The sequence below is a fragment of the Rhinatrema bivittatum genome, chromosome 1 (genome assembly GCF_901001135.1).
Source record: "Rhinatrema bivittatum chromosome 1, aRhiBiv1.1, whole genome shotgun sequence".
Classification (NCBI taxonomy): domain Eukaryota; kingdom Metazoa; phylum Chordata; class Amphibia; order Gymnophiona; family Rhinatrematidae; genus Rhinatrema; species Rhinatrema bivittatum.
In genome coordinates this window covers 831,054,658-831,078,981 of record NC_042615.1, presented here as the reverse complement: position 1 = coordinate 831,078,981, position 24,324 = coordinate 831,054,658, and the positions used below count along the sequence as shown (strand labels likewise).

The 24,324-nt window shown below is 49.4% G+C and overlaps 1 protein-coding gene across 1 annotated transcript in view; it reads left to right on the top strand.

Moving 5' to 3' along the window:
* Positions 1–1,199: 1,199 nt before the first annotated feature.
* The window catches only part of TMEM8B (transmembrane protein 8B), an 80,191-nt gene continuing 57,066 nt past the window's right edge, over positions 1,200–24,324 (top strand). Inside the window, exons 1-3 of the mRNA XM_029572179.1 lie at positions 1,200–1,236; positions 11,504–11,693; positions 15,993–16,200. Of these exons, the coding sequence (XP_029428039.1) occupies positions 1,200–1,236; positions 11,504–11,693; positions 15,993–16,200 (435 nt within the window). The remainder of the gene's footprint in view (positions 1,237–11,503; positions 11,694–15,992; positions 16,201–24,324) is intronic.

The window sequence follows — 24,324 nt, the reverse complement described above, 5'->3', positions numbered from 1 at the left end:
AAACATTTATTTTGAAACATGTTGACAATAAAGTCCCCAAAATATAATGGCATCCGTCGTATTATTGGCCCTGATCTATTTGCGAGGAAAGGTAAATGAGTTCTTTCCTTTGGAGTTTACTGATGAAGATGTCGGGGTGATACCAGTTCTGGAGACGATTTTCAAGGATGATGATCCAAATGAACTGAACCAAATCACGGTGAACCTGAAAGATGTAGTAGATCAGACTGACAAACTGAAGAGTAGCAAATCACCAGGACCGGATGGAATACACCCCAGGGTTCTGAAGGAACTAAAAAATGAAATTTCAGACCTATTACAATTAATTTGTAACTTATCATTAAAATCATCCATTGTAGGTGAAGACTGGAGGATAGCTAATGTAACCCCAATATTTAAAAAGGGCTCCAGGGCCGATCTGGGAAACTACAGACCAGTTAGCCTGACTTCATTGCTGGGAAACATCTTGGAAACTATTATAAAGAATAAAATCACAGAACCTATAGATAGACATGATTTAATGGGATACAGCTAGCATGGATTTACCCAAGGCAAGTCTTGCTTCACTAATCTGCTATATTTTTTTGAAGGGGTGAAAAAACATGTGGCTAAAGGTGAATCAGATGTGATGTATTTGGATTTTCACAAAACGTTTGAGAAAGTCCCTCATGAGATGCTTTTAAGAAAACTAAAAAGTCATGGGATAGGAGGCAAGGTCCTTTTTGGTTTGCAAACTGGATAAAAGACAGGAAACAGAGAGTAGGATTAAATGATCAATTTCTTATTAGAGAAAGGTAAACAGTGGAGTGCCTCAGGGATCTGTACTTGGCCCGATGCTTTTTAATATATATATATATATATAAATGATCTGGAAAGGAATACGACGAGTGAGGTTATCAAATTTGCAGATGACACAAAATTATTCAGAGTATAAATCACAAGCGGCCTGTGATAAATTGCAGGAGGATCTTGAGAGACTGGAAGATTGGGCATCCAAATGGCAGATGAAATTTAATGTGGACAAGTGCAAGGTGTTGCATAGGGAAAAATAACCCTTGCTGTATTTGCACGATGTTAGGTTCCATTTTATGAGTTACCACCCAGGAAAAAGGTCTAGGCGTCACGGTTGATATTACATTGAAATCGTTGGCTCAGCTGCCAAAGATGACCCATATGAGAGCAGGGTTACACGAGGTGGCATGAACACACCCAAGCTCCTCATGAGCCAGAGAACAGGTAAGATGACCTGGACAGTTTTCTCCTATCCTAGAAGAGTTTAGAAGAGAACCTAAACCTGCCAAAGACCCTACTGCAGATCCTGGGCCCTGCAGGTGAATCGGGATAGGGCAGAAAGCTCAATCTTCCACAAATAGCCCCCAAATCTCCAACAAGAGCCGACATTTTGCATAAACAACCAAGAATTAAGAGTGCGCACCCCTAGACCACCATGCAGGTTTTAACCTGACAATAAGTGCATCTGGGAGTCCTGAACTGACCTTCGACGCTAGAAGGAACCCCCTGGCCAGCTGCAGCCCCCAGCTTGTTAGAATTATTTATGAGCACCATTCAGCCAATCTTCTTATGTGGGAGTGAGGCTCCTACACTCTGTGCCCCTGGGAACAGCTCCTAATGATGGGCGCAGAGCAGGATAAGGAATGCCGCCTCCTCACTACTCCCCATGCAAAAGGGAATATTCAGATTCTGGTGACACGGGCCTGCTTCCGGTACCAGGATCCTGGCGAAGCAAGAGAAAGCAGAACCCGTTCAGCACAGGCTGGAAACCTGCCATCCCAACCCAGCACTAACTGCTGCCAGGGCTCGCAGCAATAACCCTGCCTGTGAAAATCCTGCCAGTACCCTCCTCCTGGGGCACCAGAAGTGCACGCCAGCAGAAGGCCTCAGCAGAGACAGGATCAGGGGCGCGAGAAAGATGCAGACAGAAGCTGAGCTGGAAACCCCAAGGAGCAGGGCTTGGCATGCAATGAAGCAGAAATTGCACCTCCTCCCGTGCCGTGCAAAGAGATCAGAGCTGAGAGAGAAAATCCAACACTTCCCACAAAAGAAGGAGCAAGAAACACCGCCTAACCCAGGGGGAAGAGAGCAGCAGAATCCGAGGCATCCTGCTGCCGGGATCAGAGACACCGTGGACCAGCACCAGAACCCGGGACCTGCCTTTCCCATGCTCCATTCTCTGCTTTCTAATTGTATTTTATTGCAATCTTAGTTTTCTCATTTTTACTTTTTAACCGTTTCCATCCTGGGTTCCTAACGTGGGGAGAGGGGGAATGGCAGAGATTCGCTTCCCTGCCTGTTTGGCGCAGTGAGTGCTCCTGCAACCAGATGGTCCCCCCTGTTCCCTGCTCTCCCACTCCTCTCACTGCTCGTTAATGGCTCTTCCAATTAAAAGCCATCTGTCTGGGGAGAGCCTATTAGATTAAGCTATAATTAAGCAGCAAGGGCAGCAGGATCGTCTTTGCTTGAGCTCCAGAGGCTGCTCTTCCTCACACCCCCGGAGTTTGCAAGGGACTTTATCTCCGCTGCAGCTCCTTCTTTTACTTAAACAATATTATCCAGATAAGAAAATAAGATGTTGCTGTGGTGGCTCAGACCAAGGGTCCATCAAGCCCAGCATCCTGTTTCCAACAGAGGCCAATCCAGGCCACAAGAACCTGGCAATTACCCAAACACTAAGAAGATCCCATGCTACTGATGCAATTAATAGCAGTGGCTATTCCCTAAGTAAAATTGATTAATAGCCATTAATGGACTTCTCCTCCAAGAACTTATCCAAACCTTTTTTGAACCCAGCTACACTAACTGCACTAACCACATCCTCTGGCAACAAATTCCAGAGCATAGTTTAGTCCTGGGGGAATGAAGCACAGAATTCCCCCCTGCACAGAGTTACCAAATTTTGTGCAGAAAATGTCAGAGGAGACCCCAGCATGCTGCGAACAAAGCGCCATTCACTGCAAAGATGAAGGCCCCAGTGAGAGTGAGTGTGTGTAGAGAGGTGTGTGTGTGTGTGTGTGTGTGTGTGTGAGGAGGCGGAGGGGAGAGGGGTGTACGAGAAGGAAGGGGAAAGGGGTGTGAGTGCGAAAGGGAGGATGAGAGAGAGGAGGGGGAGGGGTGAGAGAGAGCGAGCAGGGGGGAGGGAGAGAGAGACAGCAGGGGGAGGGTGTGAGAGCGAGAGAGCAGGGGAGGTGAGAGAGTGTGGGGGGTTGCTTGAGTGTGGGTGCCAGAGAGAGGGAGTCTATATGAGGAGATATGAAGGAGTTTGTATATGTGTGCGAGACTGGGAGCTGGTGTGTATGAAAAAGGGATTGTGTGTATGTGAGGGTGCTGGCCTGTGTGAAGGGATTGTGTATGTGTGAGAGGGAGCCTGTGTGAAGGAGTGCATGAGAGACATAGGGAGCCTGTGTGAGGATGTATGCGTGAGAGAGAAAGGGAGCTTGGGGGCATGTGTATGCAACAGAGAGGGCCCTGTATGAGGGGATGTGTGTGTGTGTGAGAGAGGGACCTGTATGAGGGGATGTGTGAGAGAGAGTGAGGGAGTCTGTATGAGAGTGTATGTGCACTAGAGAGAGGGAGCATGTGTGTGTGAGAGAGGGAGGGACAGAGGGAGCCTGTGTAAGGGGCAGTACTGAGAATGGGGTCAAACTCTGGGACTGGTGATAGAATGGAAGGGGTTGAGCCTAGAGGTGGAGGGGAGAGATACTGGCAGGTGGAGGAGTTGGGGCCTGAGAGGGCAAATGGCCAGGGGAGAAGGGAGAGCGAGTGGAAGGGACACACTTACAGTGAATTTCTAGGGAAATTCTGCTCAAAATATTTAAAATTCTGCACTGCTAAGTAATAACTTTTTTCTGTATTAATTTAAAATGTAACTACTTAAAGACTGTCATGTAAATTGAGTTATTTTGGCCAATATAAAGTTTGCAGAATTTTAAGTTTGTGTGCACAGAATTTTACATTTTTTTGCGAAGAATTCCCCCTGGAATAATAATTGTGTTGAGTTAAAAATAATTTTCTCCGATTAGTCTTAAATGTGCTACTTGCTAACTTCATGGAGTGCCCCCTAATCTTTCTATTATCTGAAAGTGTAAATAACCGATTCACATCTACCCGTTCTAGACCTCTCATGATCTTAAAGACCTCTATCATATCCCCCCTCAGCTGTCTCTTCTCCAAGCTGAACAGCCCTAACCTCTTCAGCCTTTCCTCATAGGGGAGCTGTTCCATCCCCTTTATCATTTTGATTGCTCTTCTCTGTACCTTCTCCATCGCAGCTATATCTTTTTTGAGATGCGGCAACCAGAATTGTACACAGTATTCAAGGTGCGGTCTCACCATGGAGCGATACAGAGGCATTATGACATTTTCCGTTCTATTAACCATTCCCTTCCTAATAATTCCTATCATTCTGTTTGCTTTTTTGACTGCTGCAGCACACTGAGCCGATGACTTTAAAGTATTATCCACTATGATGCCTAGATCTTTTTCCTGGGTGGTAGCTCCTAATATAGAACCTAACATCGTGTAACTACAGCAAGGTTTATTTTTCCCTGTATGCAACACCTTGCACTTGTCCTCATTAAATTTCATCTGCCATTTGGATGCCCAATCTTCCAGTCTTGCAAGGTCCTCCTGTAATGTATCACAGTCCACTTGTGATTTAATTACTGTGAATAATTTTGTATCATCCACAAATTTGATAACCTCACTCGTCGTATTCCTTTCCAGATCATTTATATATATATTGAAATATATTATAGATTATATATATATTGAAATATTAGTATTTATATATATATTCAATATATATGATTTTTTACCTGCCGGTGAGAGATTGTATGTGTGCATGGAGGGATTCTGTTAGCATGTACTGCCTGTGTAGGGATCTGTAGCTTGTTCTGTTTTTCAAGCAGGAGGTGTATTGGTGTTCTAGGGCCTGTAGTAGTAACTGTAGTGCTTCCCTCTCATAGCTAAGGTTGGTGCTGTTATAGTATTGCAGTTTGCTACAGAAGTTCTGAGTATGTTTTTAGCAGGGTTTTGAAGTGCATCACAGTGCACCTGGTAGTGGAGAGCGCGTTTTGTTGTCAGTGAAAGCTAGACTCTAATTAGTTTAATATAATAATAATACCATAATTCAACAGAAGAGAAAAAGGCATGAGATTATTATTGTTTAAGACACACACACACCTTTTTCCATCCCTATTTGTTTATACAGAAAAGAGATCATTTTTGTTTTAGAATGTGTTGGAATGGGTTGTGGATGTTATAATTACTGTGCACAGTTTAGAGATTTTTTTTTTTTATAACAAGTGATATATTAAATTAAAAGAATGAATGAATACATGAATAATCATTTGTGTAAAGATTAAGGGTCACATCCATATTTACCTATGGGTCACAATTTTGGGATCAGGCTCACACTGATATCTATTTATAGATTGTAAATAATAATGTTACGTTGTAAGTTAAAATTTAAGCTCGTGTTGTGTATGGAGCGAGTGGGTACTTTTTTTTTACTTGGCTACGGCTCTGCCCTTCTGGACAAGGACTGAACCATTGCAGGCATCCTCAAGGGGAGATGCTGCCAGGAATGGTCTCTCCCTCCCAGCATTTCCCTAGCAGACAGAGATCTAGGGGCTGCTAGTGGGAAACCAGGGGTCCAACGCGCTGGGTATCTTCTTCAACGGGAACTTCTGTAGGCTGGAGGGGGGTGGTCTGGATGGGCACGACGGGTTTGCTGTTTCAGCAGAGAGATGTGGAATACGTCATGAATACAGAGAGACATGAGTATCTCCAGGTTATAGGTGCCGGTTGGTGGGGAAACGGTCCCACAAATTTTGGGGAGAACTTGAGCGAAGGCGTTCTAGGGCGCAGAAGTTTTGGTTGGAGTGACAGGACCGGGCAGTGCCTCTTATCCGCCTGCCTCTTCAAACGCTCCGCCACTTGTTCCAGGAGATGCTGGGTCTTCTGCCAGAGATCCTGGAATTCACGCCCCCCCATTAAGCTGCCTAAAGGACGAGCAACGGAGACCGGGATAGGCCGTCAGTTCTGCGACATGCGCCTCATTCTTCATGATAGGATGGGAGCCGTGGGACCTCCACGAGTGCTCTGGGTAGACGCGCCCCCAGGGGCTTGTGTCGAGATCCTTGAATGTACACCCTGCTGCATGGTGGGTCTCGTTTACTTTCCTTCTCTTCATAGCCCCCCTCCCATGTTTTATTGTAGCGTCCCTTCCTCTCACCCCCAGGGGCTTGTGTCGAGATCCTTGAATGTACACCCTCTTGCATGGTGGGTCTCGTTTACTTTCCTTCTCTTCATAGCCCCCCTCCCATGTTTTATTGTAGCGTCCCTTCCTCTCGCCCCCAGGGGCTTGTGTCGAGATCCTTGAATGTACACCCTCTTGCATGGTGGGTCTCGTTTACTTTCCTTCTCTTCATAGCCCCCCTCCCATGTTTTATTGTAGAGTCCCTTCCTCTCACCCCCCAGGGTCTCGTGCACATTTCTCTCAGGTCGGCCACATCATTTCAAGCTACTAAGGCTGCCCCCGCGCCTGCCATTCTGGCTTGTGCCCCAAAGCATTCTGGGGGATGTGCTCCGGTTTTCGTGTTAGGAATAGGAAGATCGTGAATGCTAGCAAGTCTGGGAGTGCGCCAGCCTGTCACGCGTGATCTGGAGGCATAGCCGGGGCGGGACCCTCTTTCTGATGGTGGCTTAAGGCCATTCCTGGTTCGCGTCTCTCATCCTAGTGCACTGTGGGGTTTGTCATCCTGCTTCTTCCTTTCAAAATATGCACTAAGGGACCAAAATAGATCCATGTTGGGGAGGTGATGGAGGACAGGGGGGTGGTGGTTTCAGAAACTGCGGTGCCTCTCCAGTCTAGGATGACGTTGCCGTAACCCCAGCCTGGCCAGTGACCCCCAGAAGCCAGATCCAGAGATGCTCTGATGAGGAGAGATGTGGGATGTTGGGAGACGATTAAGCCCTGCACCATCAGTCTGGAGAGGAGATGATGCTTAGCACCGCTTCCTTCTGTCCTGGGAGTGGGCTCCGTAAACCAGCACATGAAATCATTTATTTAGTTCCAAAATAAGCTTCCGGAAACGATTCATGCCTCTGTTTTTAGAGCTTTGCATGGGCGTCACGCCCTCTGCACCCCCGGCTGGATCCGTGGCCCTCACTTAAGAACCCTGAGAGCCCAGGCGCTGCCGTCACAGGTTGCCTCACAAGGAACTGACTGGCTCATGCAGTGCATGTCGGGTCCCTTGTGATGTCCAGTCCAGTTCTCTTCATTTCATGAGTTCAGGGGAATTATGGACAAGCAGCTCTCGCGGGTATCAGGGGATCTGGGATACTGCCCGGGTGTCGGATTCCTTCTCGCCTTGCAATGGAACTGGAATGGAGAATGAAGACACAATTATCAGGTCATCAGCCATTGGGACATCAAAGGATTTCCCTGCACCCGGACCCAGTGATTGCCCCCACCCTGAGAAGTAATGCTCTCTCCCACCAAACCCATGATACAGCAAAGTCCCCCTCCCACCCCCCAGCTGTAGAGCCTTCCCGCCCACCAACCAACGTCATACAGGCCCTCGAGCGGCCTCGCCCCACTCTTCCCACTAAGATGACCCACCCCTCTGCCATCTCAAGCTTCTTGTTCCTGAGGGTCTTCAGTTTTTTTTGCAGGCGGGAGGGACACAATCCCTGCCTCCTGCTGGCACTGCTCACCGACACTGAATGATGTTTCATAGCAGCAGGCGGCATCATTAAGCTTTCGCCAGTGGTGCCAGGAAGAGGGAAGATCTGGCATCTAGATGAGGTGCTCAGCCTTAGTTGACAATTGGCCTTCATCTGTTCCTTTCTATATTTAGTCCGTGATCCCCTGTGTGGTGAGGGTCTGTGCGTCTTCTGAACGTGTGACCGAGGTGAGGGATTCTGCTTTACTGTACGGATCTGGAGCAGCTTGGCTTGCTTTTCCCAGCAGGAAATGTATTGGTGTTCTAGGGCACTTTGGAATATTTGCACGGCTGCCTTTTGATAGGTGGGGGTTGTTGCTGATTGCGATCTGGGTGTCAGTGCTGTTTTGGTGCAAATGGTTTACTACGCGTGCGCTGAGTTTCTTTTTGGCAGGGTTTTATGTTGGGTCACGGAGTGCCGGAGCTCGTGTTGCTGTTTCGGAGATGACACCGGGATTTGAATATTCATTTTCTTGCATGATGAGGGGGAAGCTTCCTAATTCTGCCCTGTACCCAATAGTAGGGGTGTTGTTGCGGACATGGAGGGGGGGGGGGGCGGTCAGTATTCAAACCCGTTTAGACGGATAACTTTTAATTATGCATCTAAACGAGAAGCTGTGGGATACTGAGCCTCTTATGTGGACCCGTTTGTGTGGCCGGATAACTTCACACTTAACTGGTTCTATTGGAAAGAATATATAGCCGGTTATTAATGCAAGAAACGATTACAGATTTTACGGGCCTCTTCCCGTCTCCCTCCCATCCGAACTCCAGGCGCTCTGCCACCTCCTCCTCCTCCTCCTCCTCAGAGAGCTGCGTTTTTAGCTTTCAAAAATAAATATACCGGGGCCGCGAGTCCCTGCCGCTTATTCTCCGCCCCCCCAGTCCCTGCTCCCGCTTCCTGCATTTCAAAGGTTGAGATCTCGTGTCTGGACCCTTCCCCCTTCCCCCTGCCACCCCAGCCCTTTCCCTGCACCCCCCTCCGGTACCTTAGCTTCCTGTACGCTTGCAACGTGGTGGCCTGGCCACGGCAGGCGCGCCGGGTTCGGATCTCGGTCGGACGTTACCGCGATCCCCATGAGAAGATGAAGGTACCCCGGGGGGAGGGGTAGTAGGGGAAGAGTTGTGGTGGCCGGTGGGGGTGGGGGAGGCACTGGGGTCACGGTCTTTAGGGAGGAGGCAGGGCCTCTGGCATTTGGGTGGGTGGGGCAGAGCTGGGCAGGTGCAATCTATTCTATATATATATATTTTTTTTTCAGAAACGATACTTAACTGGATACATCCTTCTCGATATAATCTGCTTAAGCCTCAAGTTATCCGGCCACACAGAGCCGCACAACCTTAGACATAACCGGAGACCTTGAAATGAATACGTGGAGATGCTTAAACTGGCCGGATAAGTTAAATCGGGGAATATTCAGAAAGAAACTCTGAGCATGGCTTTTCAGCCAGGCCTTTTCGGAGAGATGATCGCTCACGGAGGCCCCCCTGGTCCCTGCTATGGACTACCCTAAAGTCCTCTTCACGCCCCTCTAGTCCAATCACATCATGTCCATCCCCGCACCAGCCCGCTGACGCCGAGCCCCCTTTAACTTAATAGAACTAACCCTGCAGCCCATTCGTCCTCCAGCTCCTTAACTACCCGTGAGCCTGAGAGTGTATTAAACCCGTAAGCTGGCTGCCCGCCCGCCACGCAGCTAGAAGTCGCCTCGTCCCCTATAACTGAACCTGTTAGCTAATAGTTAGTCGTTCTCAGTGTGTTATCTCTCTCTGTCCTGTGTAACTTGCCTGCTGGTTTATGTTAAGTTCAACCCGTTACCCATTAACTTACTCCAGTTCTCACATAATTATTGCGTTCACCAAAAGTGTATTTGCAGTGATATCATGTATAGCCCTATGTCTTTGATCATGCTAGATTATAATTTATTCGTATTACATGTTCCTTTATTTCAAGTGATATCATGTACAGCCTTATGTTTTTGATCATACTAGATTATAAGTTATTCGTATTACATGTTCCTTTATTTGAAGTGATATCATGTATAGCCCTATGTTTTTTGGTTATATTATATTATAAGTTATTCGTATTACATGTTCCTTTATTTGAAGTGATATCATGTATAGCCCTATGTTTTTGGTTATATTATATTATAAGTTATTCGTATTACATGTTCCTTTATTTGAAGTGATATCATGTATAGCCCTATGTTTTTGGTTATATTATATTATAAGTTATTCGTATTACATGTTCCTTTATTTGAAGTGATATCATGTATAGCCCTATGTTTTTTGGTTATATTATATTATAAGTTATTCGTATTGCATGTTCCTTTATGTGAAGTGATATCATGTATAGCCCTATGTTTTTTGGTTATATTATATTATAAGTTATTCGTATTACATGTTCCTTTATTTGAAGTGATATCATGTATAGCCCTATGTTTTTTGGTTATATTATATTATAAGTTATTCGTATTGCATGTTCCTTTATTTGAAGTGATATCATGTATAGCCCTATGTTTTTTGGTTTTATTATATTATATGTTATTCGTATTGCATGTTCCTTTATTTGAAGTGATATCATGTATAGCCCTATGTTTTTTGGTTATATTATATTATAAGTTATTCGTATTACATGTTCCTTTATTTGAAGTGATATCATGTATAGCCCTATGTTTTTTGGTTATATTATATTATAAGTTATTCGTATTACATGTTCCTTTATTTGAAGTGATATCATGTATAGCCCTATGTTTTTTGGTTATATTATATTATAAGTTATTCGTATTGCATGTTCCTTTATTTGAAGTGATATCATGTATAGCCCTATGTTTTTTGGTTTTATTATATTATATGTTATTCGTATTGCATGTTCCTTTATTTGAAGTGATATCATGTATAGCCCTATGTTTTTTGGTTATATTATATTATAAGTTATTCGTATTGCATGTTCCTTTATGTGAAGTGATATCATGTATAGCCCTATGTTTTTTGGTTATATTATATTATAAGTTATTCGTATTACATGTTCCTTTATTTGAAGTGATATCATGTATAGCCCTATGTTTTTTGGTTATATTATATTATAAGTTATTCGTATTACATGTTCCTTTATTTGAAGTGATATCATGTATAGCCCTATGTTTTTTGGTTATATTATATTATAAGTTATTTGTATTACATGTTCCTTGTATCTCGCCCCAAGGCGACAGTTCAGTTCCTATGTTAAACCGGTGCAATATGTATCCTATACAGGAACATCGGTATATAAAAGTTATAAATAAATAAATATTCAGTGGGACGTTTATGCCTCTGAGTGTTTGTCGACCCTGGCGTGCCTGTTTAGAGAACTGAAGGAGTAGCTTCTCTCCCACGCTGTATAGATTAGGGTGAGTGAAAGACCTGAGATCTTGACGGGAGGGTAGGTGCTCCGAAACTGGTCGTTGGTTTCTTTATGGCATAGAAAGCTCTTACAACTTTGTTCTATATCTCTAAGCTCTCTCTCTCTCTCTCTCTCTTGCTTGCAAACAGAAGGATATTTTTCTGTAGGTCTAGGGGAGCTGCCCACTGCGTGCCTGCCACGTAGGGCTGACTCTCGCCAGCCCATGCATGCCCCGCCCGCTTGCTATCCTGCCCGGCTGGACGCTGACCTTCACCCCCTTTGGCAGAACGTATCCAGGCTGTGCGCCAGCTCGCTGGCTCCTCACGCACTGGCGCTCATGCTTGTTCTGCACCTCTCGCTTCCCCCCCCTTTGCAGATGGGCTCTTTGTGACGGATTATTTCACTCGCACCCCCCGGAAGCTGAGTCCCTTTCGGTCCTTCGGCAGCGTGGAGCTCTTCCATTTCAGCGTTCCCGAGGACACCATCATAGCCGTCTGGAACCTCATCACCTTCAAGGAGCAAGGAGGGACGTTCGGAGACCGGTGCCCGGACCGCAGCGTGACAGTGTGAGTAAGGACCCCGAGGCACGGGGATGAGCAAAAGTGTCTCCCGCGTGCACACACAGTCGGGGCGAGCCAGTAAAGATCGCGGGAGAACGGGCGCCTCCTTGGCCCAGGAGAGGTGGCTCTGTCGGCGATCGATTAGGGAAACGGGTGCCGGTAAAATTGAGCGTCCATTTCCCCATCCTGACCGGCCGGCCCATTTTTTTTTATTAAAAAAATTTATTTTTTTACATTTTTGGTTCAGAAAAGCAGTATTTTCTGGGTTGCTCGTTAATTTATGAGTGTAAAATGTGCGGACTAATGGACATTTTACTTTTTGAATCAGAGGTGACTGACTAGTAGCCTCATCAACGTGCATTTCCATGTGATGAGCGCTATTAGTTTTCACAGATGTTATAGATGCCCATCGAAAACATGCGGCCAATCTCCTCTTAAACAGTGTGCATGGCTGAGCACACTTTACAGAATGAGCCTGAGTGTGAGTAATACCCCTGGAGGCACAGTGTGATATTATCCTGGGGACAGAGTCTGAGAAATACCTCCCCCCACATGCATTGTGACAGTATGAGGAATACCCCAGAGGTACAATGTGATACACTCTCACAGTAAGGGGATGAGTAACACCTCCCTCCTGATAGTGTGATACTAGTGAGTAATACCCCTGCACACACAGTGTGATATTATCCTGGGGACAGAGTCTGAAAAATACCTCCCCCCACATGCATTGTGACAGTATGAGGAATACCCCAGAGGTACAATGTGATACACTCACAGTAAGGGGATGAGTAACACCTCCCTCCTGATAGTGTGATACTAGTGAGTAATACCCCTGCACACACAGTGTGATATTATCCTGGGGACAGAGTCTGAGAAATACCTCCCCCCACATGCATTGTGACAGTATGAGGAATACCCCAGAGGTACAATGTGATACACTCTCACAGTAAGGGGATGAGTAACACCTCCCTCCTGATAGTGTGATACTAGTGAGTAATACCCCTGCACACACAGTGTGATATTATCCTGGGGATAGAGTCTGAAAAATACCTCCCCCCACATGCATTGTGACAGTATGAGGAATACCCCAGAGGTACAATGTGATACACTCACAGTAAGGGGATGAGTAATACCTCCCTCCTGATAGTGTGATACTAGTGAGTAATACCCCTGCAGGCACAGTGTGATATTATCCTGGGTATAGAATCTGAGAAATACCTCCCCCCACATACATTGTGACAGTATGAGGAATACCCCAGAGGCACAATGCAATATGCACTCATAGTAAGGGGATGAGTAATACCTCCCTCTCAATACAGTGTGATACTAGTGAGTAATACCCCTGGAGACACAGTGTAATATTATCCTGGGGATAGAGTCTGAGAAATACCTCCCCCCACATACATTGTGACAGTATGAGAAATACTCCAGATGTACAATGTGATACACTCTCACAGTAAGGGGATGAGTAATACCTCCCTCCTGATAGTGTGATACTAGTGAGTAATACCCCTGCAGGCATAGTGTGATATTATCCTGGGGATAGGGTCTGAGAAATACCTCCCTCCACATACATTGTGACAGTATGAAGAATACCCCAGAGGCACAATGCAATACGCACTCATAGTAAGGGGATGAGTAATACCTCCCTCCCAATACAGTGTGATACTAGTGAGTAATACCCCTGCACAGACACTGTGTGATATTATCTTGGGGATAGAATCTGAGAAATACCTCCCCCCACATACATTGTGAAAGAATGAGAAATACTCCAGATGTACAATGCAATACACACTCATAGTAAGGGGATGAGTAATACCTCCCTCTTGATAGTGTGATACTAGTGAGCAATACCCCTGGAGGCACAGTGTGATATTATCCTTGGGATAGAGTCTGAGAAATACCTCCCCCCATATACATTGTGACAGAATGAGAAATACTCCAGATGTACAATGTGATATACTCTCACAGTAAGGGGATGAGTAATACCTCCCTCTTGATAGTGTGATACTAATGAGTAATACCCCTGCAGGCACAGTGTGATATTATCCTGGGGATAGGGTCTGAGAAATATCTCCCCTCCATATATTGTGACAGTATGAAGAATACTCCTGAGGTACAATGCGATACACTCTCATAGTAAGGGGATGAGTAATACCTCCCTCCCAATACAGTGTGATACTAGTGAGTAATACCCCTGCACACACACTGTCATATTATCCTGGGGATAGAGTCTGAAAAATTCCTCCCCCCACATACATTGTGAAAGAATGAGAAATACTCCAGATGTACAATGCAATACACACTCATAGTAAGGGGATGAGTAATACCTCCCTCCTGATAGTGTGTTAGTAGTGAGTAATACCACTACACACACAGTGTAATATTATCCTGGGGATAGAGTCTGAGAAATACCTCCCACCACATGCATTGTGACAGTATGAGAAATACTCCAGATGTACAATGTGATACACACTCATAGTAAGGGGCTGAGTAATACCTCCCTCCTGATAGTGTGATACTAGTGAGTAATACTCCTGGAGGCACAGTGTGATATTATCCTGGGGATAGAGTCGGAGAAATACCTCCCCCCACATGCATTGTGACAGTATGAGAAATACTCCAGAGGTACAATGCGATACACTCTCACAGTAAGGGGATGAGTAATACCTCCCTCTTGATAGTGTGATACTAGTGAGTAATACCCCTGCACACACACTGTCATATTATCCTGGGGATAGAGTCTGAAAAATTCCTCCCCCCACATGCATTGTGACAGTATGAGAAATACTCCAGAGGTACAATGTGATACACTCTCACAGTAAGGGGATGAGTAACACCTCCCTCCTGATAGTGTGATAGTAGTGAGTAATACCCCTGGAGGCACAGTGTAGTACTCTCCCACAGATAGGGGTTCAGTAGTGCCTCTCCTCGCTCACAGTGTGAGCAATCTTCTCCACATTTCTGTCTGACATAAGGTTTGTTTAATTTGTAAGTATTCTATGTACATCCCAATGGTTTTGTGTTTTTCTTCACTATCCGCCTAGAACAGCATTTGCTGGCTATTTAAAATAAACAAGGTGCGCGGGATGCCACCCCCCTGAACGCGGTGCGCAGTAATGCTACCCCGTGCGGTGTGGTCTGCGTGCCCTTCCAACCCAGTGCAGTCTGAATAATCTTCCTCGGTGGCTTCCCCCAAACACAGGGGCCACTTCTCACCAGGGGAGACACGGTTTAACACCGCCCCCCTCAGTAATACTGCCGGGGTATCAGCGATGCTCCGCCATTTACGTAATGAGGCCCATTGTCACGGCGAGTTCTGTGGGTTCAACGAGCCGTCTGAAAAAGTCAACCCGCCCAAAAAAGCCGCTGCCGTGACTGTGCAGACTTTGTACCCACGGGGATGTTCACAGAGAAAGGGCACATATACTTTCATTTCCAGGACAGGCACAAGGCTCACAGGTAAAAAACTGTGTCCCGGTGCAGATGGAAGGAAACGTTCCCCTCCCCGTGGAGTTAATCATCCACCTCACGGGGGTAAACCTCATACGAAGACCTTTCACAACTCGCCCCGGCGCGTGCGGCCAACGGTGAGGGGCGTCGTCAACACAATAAACGTTTGCAGGAAAAGACCCGTCCAATCTGCCCGGTTGAGATTCCTCCGCTTTTTTGGGGGGAGATAAGCACGCAAATTCCTAGAGGCAACCCAACACCAACGCCCCCTCTCTCGGTCCTTTCCCTCCCGCTGCCGTCTGCCATATCTGTCTCAAGCGCGCCCAAAATCTTGCCGGCGATGGCCTCCGCCGTCTCAGGCCCTGCTATCACCTGACACCCAAACCCCTCTCACTACCAAACCTTGCAATATTCCTCACCTCCCTGAGTCTATTCCACACATTCACCACCTCTCCCGTCAGGAATATCCTTTGAAAGGTTGCTCCCCTTACTCTGCTCCCCCGGAACCTCGCGGCATGACCTCATGTTCTAGGTCGTTCTTTCTCCTGAGAAAGGTTCGATTCTTGTGCCTGAGTTATAGCTTTGAGGTCCTGAAATGTTTCTGTCATACCCCCTCTGTCTCTCCTCTCCTCTGGGGGGGGGATACACAGTCCCGTCCTTAGGTTTCATATCGTACGGCTTTTGCTTGTTACCCACCCTGCGCCATTTCAGTGCATCGCGTCACCTGGGACCAGGCTGTTAAGGGGCCTTCACTCTTCTTTCTAGGTTTTGCCTAAAGACAATGGAGCCCATTAACAAAATGTAACTGTGACCCTGGTGCGGTGACCGCCTTCCCTGTCTTCCTCCTGCCAGGTACTTCCGCTCGGGGGCCCCACCAGTGATCAACCCGCTCCGCAACCACTTCCCCAGGGACACCAGCATCCCAGGAGCCTTTGCGCTCACCCTGACCTGGACCCTGCCAAACAGGACCACGGGGGTGTTCAACGTCAGCAGCCCGCTGCCCGGAGACTGGTTCCTGGCAGCCCACCTGCCCAAGGACGGGGGAAAGATCTCCGTGAAGGTAATGGGGGGGACATCCGCGGTACAGAGGGGTCCCGAGGAGACCTCTCAGGCTGAAGAAATGCCGAGATGGGGAAAGCCAGGGGTGCTGGGGGGGGGGGGGGGGGCGTGGGATAGGGGGTAACGTCAGCAGGAAGGGGGGTCTTGTGCCCCAGGTCTGTTCATGAACCACCTGCTGGCTCTGTTACAGGAGAGGGGGCAGCTCGGGGCAGGAAGCAGGGGGGCATGGGGCTTAATTCAGGGGCTTAACCAGGGCCTTGGACTGAGCAGACTTTTAAGAAATTCGTTTAGGAAATTTCGTTTCATGTGAAGGTTTTCGAAGGATTCTGTTACTTTCACTAGCATTTGCAAAAGATACAAAAAAAATAGCAAAAAACGTAAAAATGGAGCTTGTGTGTTCGCCGAATAAAATGTCAAGTGCCCGGGATGCAGGTGATTCAGCAGGACGGGCTCCTCTGCCCAGCCCTCCCCTGTGATTCTGTGACTGCTTTTCCCGGCGCTGTGATGTGATTTGCCTTCTCTTTTGTGAGTGATGTCGGTCTGTATTAGGCCTGGCTCGGGCAGGTATTTTGCTGCTCCGTTCGATGAGCTCTCGTGGAAGCGCTTCCACTTTTGGCCAGCGACACGCCTTCCGCCCCCAGCACAGTAACTCTGACACCGCTCGCCTGAACGCCGGAGGAACCTTTGCGCGGAACTGCAGGCGGCGGCGCTGACGGAACGCCTTCAGCAACAACGAGTTTCTCGCGGCCTGCGCACTGTGAGAAAGCCGTAACTTTCTGCCCAGAAGCGGGATTTCGTGAGTGGACGGGATGCCGGCCCCGAGCAAACGTGCTCTCCATTTAATGCCTCCTAATTATCGATTCAAATAAATCACACGCTAGTCAATTTTGCAAGCAGACGGATGATTCATGAGCTGCCTTGGAAGAGAATTACCAGGTGCTAGATGTGCCGGGGCCTCTGATGCCAGGTCCCCTCCCCCCCCCCCCCCCCCCCGTGTCCTCTCTCTCTCCCCAAATCCTCTTCCTCCTGTCCCACCTCCCCCGTGATCCCCAGTCACTGAGCCTCTCTGCCTGCCCCAAGACTTTTCCCACTGCAGCCGTCCTCACATGGATTCTCCCCCTCCTTTCTTCTCTCCCCCTTCTCCCATGGCCCCTTCCTGGCTCCCCTCCCTCCCTCTCCCTGTTCCAATGCCCTCTTTCCAGCTCCTTTCGCTCCTACCCTCCTGTCGTCCTTACCCGGGTGCCACTGTCCCCGCCAGGCATCTCATTTGGCTGGTCCCAGGCTGGCAGAGGTCTTCAGCAGATGTCAATGGAGAGAGAAATCGGTGCAGGTCCTATCGAGCATCTCACCCCATGTGTTGGTCTTAGCCCCTTCTCCTGTAGGACTCTCCTAGGGTTTTCTGTTACCAAGAAAACCTGCGCGTGAGGTACGGCCACTGCAAATTATCGGCAGACAAATCTGATCAGTTTCTTTCATTGGATCGAGGGAGAGAGCTAGATGTGGTGTATTTGGATTTTATAAGGCCATTGACATGGTTCCACATGCGCGGATTATAAATAAACTGAGCACCCTTGACATGGGCCCTCGAGTGACCGACTGGGTTAGAAATAGGTTTGAGTGGGAGGCACCATGGGGTAGTGGTAAATTGACTTCCCTGTACGTACCCGGATCAGTCCAGACTCCTGGGTTTGGCCCCCCTCTAGCAGATGGAGACAGAAGTTTACAAACAAAAACTCCCGCCTATATCTAGGCAGGTGCCACCTGCAGTCCGGCAGTATTCTTCTGCCTCCAGCAGGTGCAAAACCTACAGTCTGTGCTAGGGCCTAGATTTAGGTGGTAGTTAGTGTGTAAAAAAAAAAGAGAAAGCAGTTTGAGAGTAGGAAGCCGAGGGATTGGGGTTGGGACCGCAGAGGCTTGCCTGCTGGTCACCCAGCTTGCCTCCCTCCTGAGGGGACCGTCCCCTCTGGTTGAGGCCGCTGTTACGTGGGGGAGCTCCACTTCCAGCGTCTATCAGGGCTGGGGGTGACATCGGGGTGCCCGGTTCCCTCCCCCCAGCTGGACCCGGACCTGATCTACCGGTAACTGTGTCTGTGTGTTTAAAAAAAAAAAAAGTACTGCCTGTTTTTTTCTTCTTTTGTCTGTGCCTCGTCTCTCCTGTCCCGTTCCTGTGAGGGGGGAGGTAGAGGACCGCCGTCGCCGGGGAGATCTTTTATGTTTTGTACTGTGCCTACCCTTTTTTCCTCGTCGGGGCCGCGATGCCGCGGAGAGCTGCATGTCAGGCCTGCGGGTCCGCGGCCACGCGGCTGTCAAGGGACAGCTTGTGTTCGTCATGCGTTTCCGGCGGGGAGGAGGGGGGGTCCGTGACGCCGGCAGGGTCACGGGGCAGCAGGCAGGTACGCGCCGATCCCGAGGTCGGCAGGCCGGCGATTAGTGCGGGGCCGGCTTCGGGGACGTTGGGTCCGGGCGCCATTTTGTTTTCTTTACTGGCGTTTTCGGCGGGAACGGCGGCCATTTTAGGTCCGAGGGAAGCCGCGGCAGGCGCGTTGCCGGCGTGTGAGGGGGAGGACGACCCTCCGCCGAGGTTATCCCCGCAGCGGGGGGGTCCCAAGGGGGACAGTCGCGCTTCTGCCAGGGGGGCTTTCTCTCCACATCCCTCTGAGGGGGAGGAAGAAGAGGCCTCGGACTCGGACTCGTCCTTTGGGTCCGCGTTTGTTCTGCTTATGCATAAGGCCTTCAAGGCCCGTAGACGGGTCAAGAAGAGGGCATGGGAGACCTCCACTCTGGATTCAGGGCCTCGGGCGGAGAAAAGGTCTAAGCCAGGTCCAGGGTCGGAGGGCCAGAGTAGGGTTCGACCACTCCGGTCCTCGGTTCCCGGGGGGAGCTGGAATCGACCACGGACACGGATGAGCCGGAGGACCCGTCCGGGGATACAGAGCTTCCATCCCAGCCCCCGAGGGGGGTTGATGGGGACGGAGACCAAGGGGCCTCGGGTTCCCAAGGGGCCCATGCTACCGAGGGGGATGACCCGAAGGTGATCCGTTTGTTTCGGAAGGAGGAGCTGGGACCTCTTATCCCGGAAATTCTGGGGGAATTAGGGATCCAGGTGCCGCAGGAGGAGTCCCGGCTCAGAGTAACGGATCCGGTCGTTTTGGGTCTCCGGGGGCCTCCTTCAGCCTTCCCTTTGCATTTTTCTGCCTCGGATTTGCTGTTTAAGGAATGGGACACTCCGGATTTGGGGCTGAAGGTGGCGAAGGTTCCCTCCCCCAGCTGGATAAACTCTATCCCTTACCGGAGGACGCCCTGGACATGCTGCGCATGCCGAAGATAGACTCGGCAGTAGTGGCGGTCACGAAGAAGACCACCATTCCGGTCACCGGAGGTACTGCTCTTAAGGATTTGCAGGACAGGAAGCTGGAGGTGCAGCTGAAAAAGATCTTTGAAGTCTCCGCATTGGGAATTCATGCGGTGATTTGTAGTAATTTTTCCCTTCGGGCAGGTCTCCACTGGGCACAGCAGCTCTTGGCCAATGAGTCTCTGTCGCCGGAAGAAGCACGCCAAGCGAGTCGCTTGGAGGCGGTGATCGCTTATAGTGCGGATGCCTTCTATGATCTTCTTCGCACTTCGGCCAGGACGATGGTTTCGGCGGTGGCCGCGCGGAGGCTGTTGTGGTTACGACATTGGTCGGCGGACGTGACTTCTAAAGCACGGCTAGCTTCCTTGCCCTTCAAGGGGAGACTGTTGTTTGGTAAAGAATTGGAAGATTTGATTGAATCCCTGGGGAAGAATAAGGTTCACCGTTTACCGGAGGACAGGCCGCGGTCTCAGGGGGCTGGCCCTTCCAGGTCGCATTTTCGCGGTAGTCGTCGGCCTCGAGGCTCCCGGGGATCCGTTTCTTCTTTTCGCCACAGTGCACAGCGTCAACAATCTTATTCGCAGTCCTTTCGCGGGCGCCGTTTCGGTCATTCGGGCGCCGGTCAGCTTGTGCAGGGGGGCAAACCTGCACAATGATGGGTGGCCGGTCCATTCCTCCGTTCCCAGAATTGGGGGGGCGTCTCGGCCGTTTTTACGAGGAATGGACCAGGATCATGTCGGACCAGTGGGTCCTAGATGTGATAAGACACGGTTACGAGTTAGATTTTTTACACCGGCCATTTCCGTTTTTTCTGGTATCCCCTTGCGGGTTCTCAGCGAAGCGACGGGCGATACGGGCCACACTAGATCGTCTCAGGAAGCTGGAGAGATCGTTCCCGTTCCGGTCAATGAACTTCGCAAGGGCCGGTATTCCATTTACTTCGTAGTACCAAAGAAGGAAGGAACGTGTCAGCTCATCCTGGACCTGAAGGGGGTCAACAAATGTCTGCGGGTTCCTCGGTTTCGAATGGAAACTTTACGGTCAGTGATCGCGTCCGTGCATCCGGGGGAGTTTCTGGCCTCCCTGGACCTCACGGAGGCGTATCTCCACATCGGCATTCAGGCAGAGCATCAACAGTTCCTTCGGTTTGCAGTGCTGGGGCAGCATTTTCAATTCCAGGTGCTCCCGTTCGGTCTGGCCACAGCGCCTCGAACATTCACCAAGATTATGGTGGTAGTGGCAGCGCACCTCCGGAGGGAAGGTCTGTTGGTGTACCCGTATTTGGACGATTGACTAATCCGTGCCAAGTCAGAGACGCTCTGCCGAGCAGTGATCCAGCGGGTTCTCCAATTGTTGGACAAGCTCGGTTGGATAGTCAATGTCTCTAAGAGTCAGTTGACGCCGTCGCAGTCCCTGGAGTTTTTGGGAGCGTTGTTCAACACGCATCAGGGAACGGTTTCTCTTACACAAGACCGAATGTTCACATTACAAGCACGCATTCGCAGATTGTTATCCAAGCAGGTGCCCATTGTCTGGGACTATTTGCAGGTGTTGGGGTCCATGACGTCAACACTGGAATTGGTACCTTGGGCGTTCACTCATATGCGGCCCTTACAGTCAGCGTTGCTCTCCCGATGGAACCCGGTCTCGGAAGAATTTCATCTGCCCCTGCCCCTGACTCTGGCAGCCAGGGACAGCTTGGATTGGTGGTTGTGTCTGGCCAACTTGAGTCACGGGGTTCCTTTAGAGATCCCGTCTTGGATGGTCATTACCACAGATGCCGGTCTGCTTGGCTGGGGAGCAGTGTGCTTACGGCATTCAATACAGGGGCAGTGGTCTCCTCAGGAAGTGTTGTGGTCCATAAATCGTCTGGAAACCAGAGTGGTTCGGCTGGCTCTTCTGGAGTTCCTACCACTCATTCACGGCAGGGCAATCAGTGTTGTCCGACAACGCGACCATGGTGGCATACATCAACCGACAAGGGGGAACCAAGAGTCAGGCTGTAGCGTCCGAAGCTCGTCTCATGTTCGCCTGGGCGGAGCGTCATCTCAGTTGTCTCGCAGCCTCCCACATAGCCGGGGTAGACAATGTTCAGGCCGATTTCTTGAGCTGAAATTGGCTGGATCCAGGAAAGTGGGAGCTAGCAGAGGATGCCTTCTGGCTCATTTGTGCTCGCTAGGGCACACCTGCGATCGATTTGATGGCAACCTTCCGCAATGCAAAAGTGCCTCGTTTTTTGCTCGAAGGCGGGAGACGGCAGCAGAGGGAGTAGATGCTCTGGCTCTTCCATGGCCGACGGACGTACTACTCTATGTGTTTCCTCTGTGGCCACTCATAGGAAAGGTGTTGTGGCGGATCGAGGCACACTCGGCGGACGTTGTTCTAGTGGCACCCGAGTGGCCACGGCGCCCGTGGTTTGCAGACCTCCTGAACCTGGCGGTAGAGAAGCCTCCGTTTCCCGTATGTTCCGGACCTTCTGCACCAAGGACCCGTGTGTTTCGACCAGGTCGATCGCTTTTGTCTAGCGGCCTGGCTTTTGAGAGGCAAAGGCTGAGATCTAAGGGCTATGCGGAACCGGTGGTCGCTACTCTATTACGCTCCCGGAAGACGTCTACTTCCTTATCTTATGTTAGGGTCTGGAAGTTGTTTGAATCGTGGTATCTGGACCGGGACGTGGTTCCTAAGCGAGCGACCGTGCCGGATATCCTTCTGTTCCTGCAGGACGGTTTGTCTAAGGGTCTTTCATGTAGTTCCTTGCGGGTTCAGGTGGCGGCGCTGGGTTCCTTACGTGGTTTGATTCAGGGGAAACCAGTGGTGGCTCATCCTGATGTAGCACGTTTCCTGCTAGGGGCGAAACATCTGCGGCCTCCGATTCGTCAGCCTTGTCCGTCCTGGAATTTGAATCTTGTTCTTCGGGCCTTGTGTGGCACTCCGTTTGAGCCTATTCGCAAAACCCTTGAAGGATTTGACACTGAAGGTAGTGTTCTTAGTGGCCATTGTTTTGGCGCGTTGGATTTTCGAGCTTCAAGCTTTGTTGTGCAGGGAGCCCTTTTTGAGGATAGCGGAGTCAGGGGTATCCTTGCGTATGGTTCCATCCTTCTTACCCAAGGTGGTTTCTTCTTTTCATGTCAACCAGTCGGTTGAGTTACCGTCGTTCTTGCAACTCGATGATTCGGATCCTTTGGCTAAGGACCTTCGTAAATTGGATGTGCGGCACGTCCTGTTATGTTATCTGGAGGTAACTAATGCGTTTCGGGTTTCCGAAACATGCTCTGGAGTGGTCCTCGAAGGGGCTATGCGGCGTCCAAGACTACCATTGCGCGATGGTTGAAAGAGGCCATCAATTCAGCGTATATGTTGCAGGGTCGGTCCCTGCCCTTGGGGCTGCGTGCCCATTCTACTCGCTCTCAGGCTATTTCTTGGGCGGAATATCAACATATCTCGGCGGAAGAGATTTGCAGGGCGGCCATGTGGAAATCTTTGCATACTTTTTCCCGGCACTACCGTTTGGATGTCAAGGCTCCCGGTGCGGGAGGGTTTGGAGAAGGTGTGCTTAGAGCGGGCCTCTCCGGATCCCATCCCAGGTGAAGTGCACTTGGGTACATCCCAGGAGGGATGCTTTGCTTTGCCTGACCACGTCGTTGACTCTCTTCAAGCCCGGACCTCTGCATTGCCTGACTACTCCGTTGCCTCTCTCCAAGTGCAGACCTCTGCATTGCCTGACTACTCCAATGCCTCTCCCCAGACCCAGACCACTGCATTGCCTGACTACTCTGTTGCCTCTCTCCAGACCCAGACCTCTGCATTGCCTGACTACTCTGTTGCCTCTCTCCAGACCCAGACCTCTGCATTGCCTGACTACTCTGTTGCCTGTCTCCAAGCCCGGACTTCTGCATCAACTGACTACGCTCTTGACTCTCTCGTCGTCCAGATCTCAGCCTTGCTTGTCACTGCTTCCAGATTGCCACTGGCCCTGACTCCAGCTTGCCCTATGACACTTCTTCAGTGTATTCAGGCTTCGGCCTGTTCTTGCTCGGGCGCCCCCTGTCTGACTTTGGTTCTATTGGCGCCCGGGTCTCAGGGACTCCACCTCGTCTAGTACAGACTTCTTCTGTCCACTGTTGCTGCCTCTGGGCTGACCTCTCGATCCTTCCATCGATGACGACATACGGAGGCCCACTCAAGTCCAGCCGGCCCTGGCACCCAAAGGCTCAACCCGCGTGGAACGAGGGCTGGTATTGGTGAAGCACCAGCCAGCCTCCGTCCTTCAGCCCACTCTGCCTGCCGAAGGTGGGGACCCATAGGATCTGTCCTATGGGTAGTGTCAACCCCACCTCAGTCCAAGGGTCCACCTCCGGCGCAACACTTTCCTGTCCCTTCAGTTCCAATCCTGGGATTCTCTTTGACTCCTCTCTTTGCTTCTTTAAGCACATCTAAAACATGTTGACTTCAAGATTCAGGTTTATTAGGACCCTAACACCTGCAATAAAGGAGAGAGAGAGAAAGGAAGAGAACCTGTGTATAGAGTCACTGTGACATGCTATTTATCTAAATGTAAGGAAATTGGGCAAAAGTCAAAAGTATAAAGTGCTTAATTGTTAAATACAAAGAAAAAACAGAAAAAAAGCACTGTTCAGCTTATCTAGAAATACGTTATTTTATTTAAATATACGAAAGTTAAAATAAAAGAGCAGCACCTGCTATATTGAACATAACACAGATTGTTTTATAACAAAATAAAATATACAACTGTAAAGTATTTGAAAAGAACTT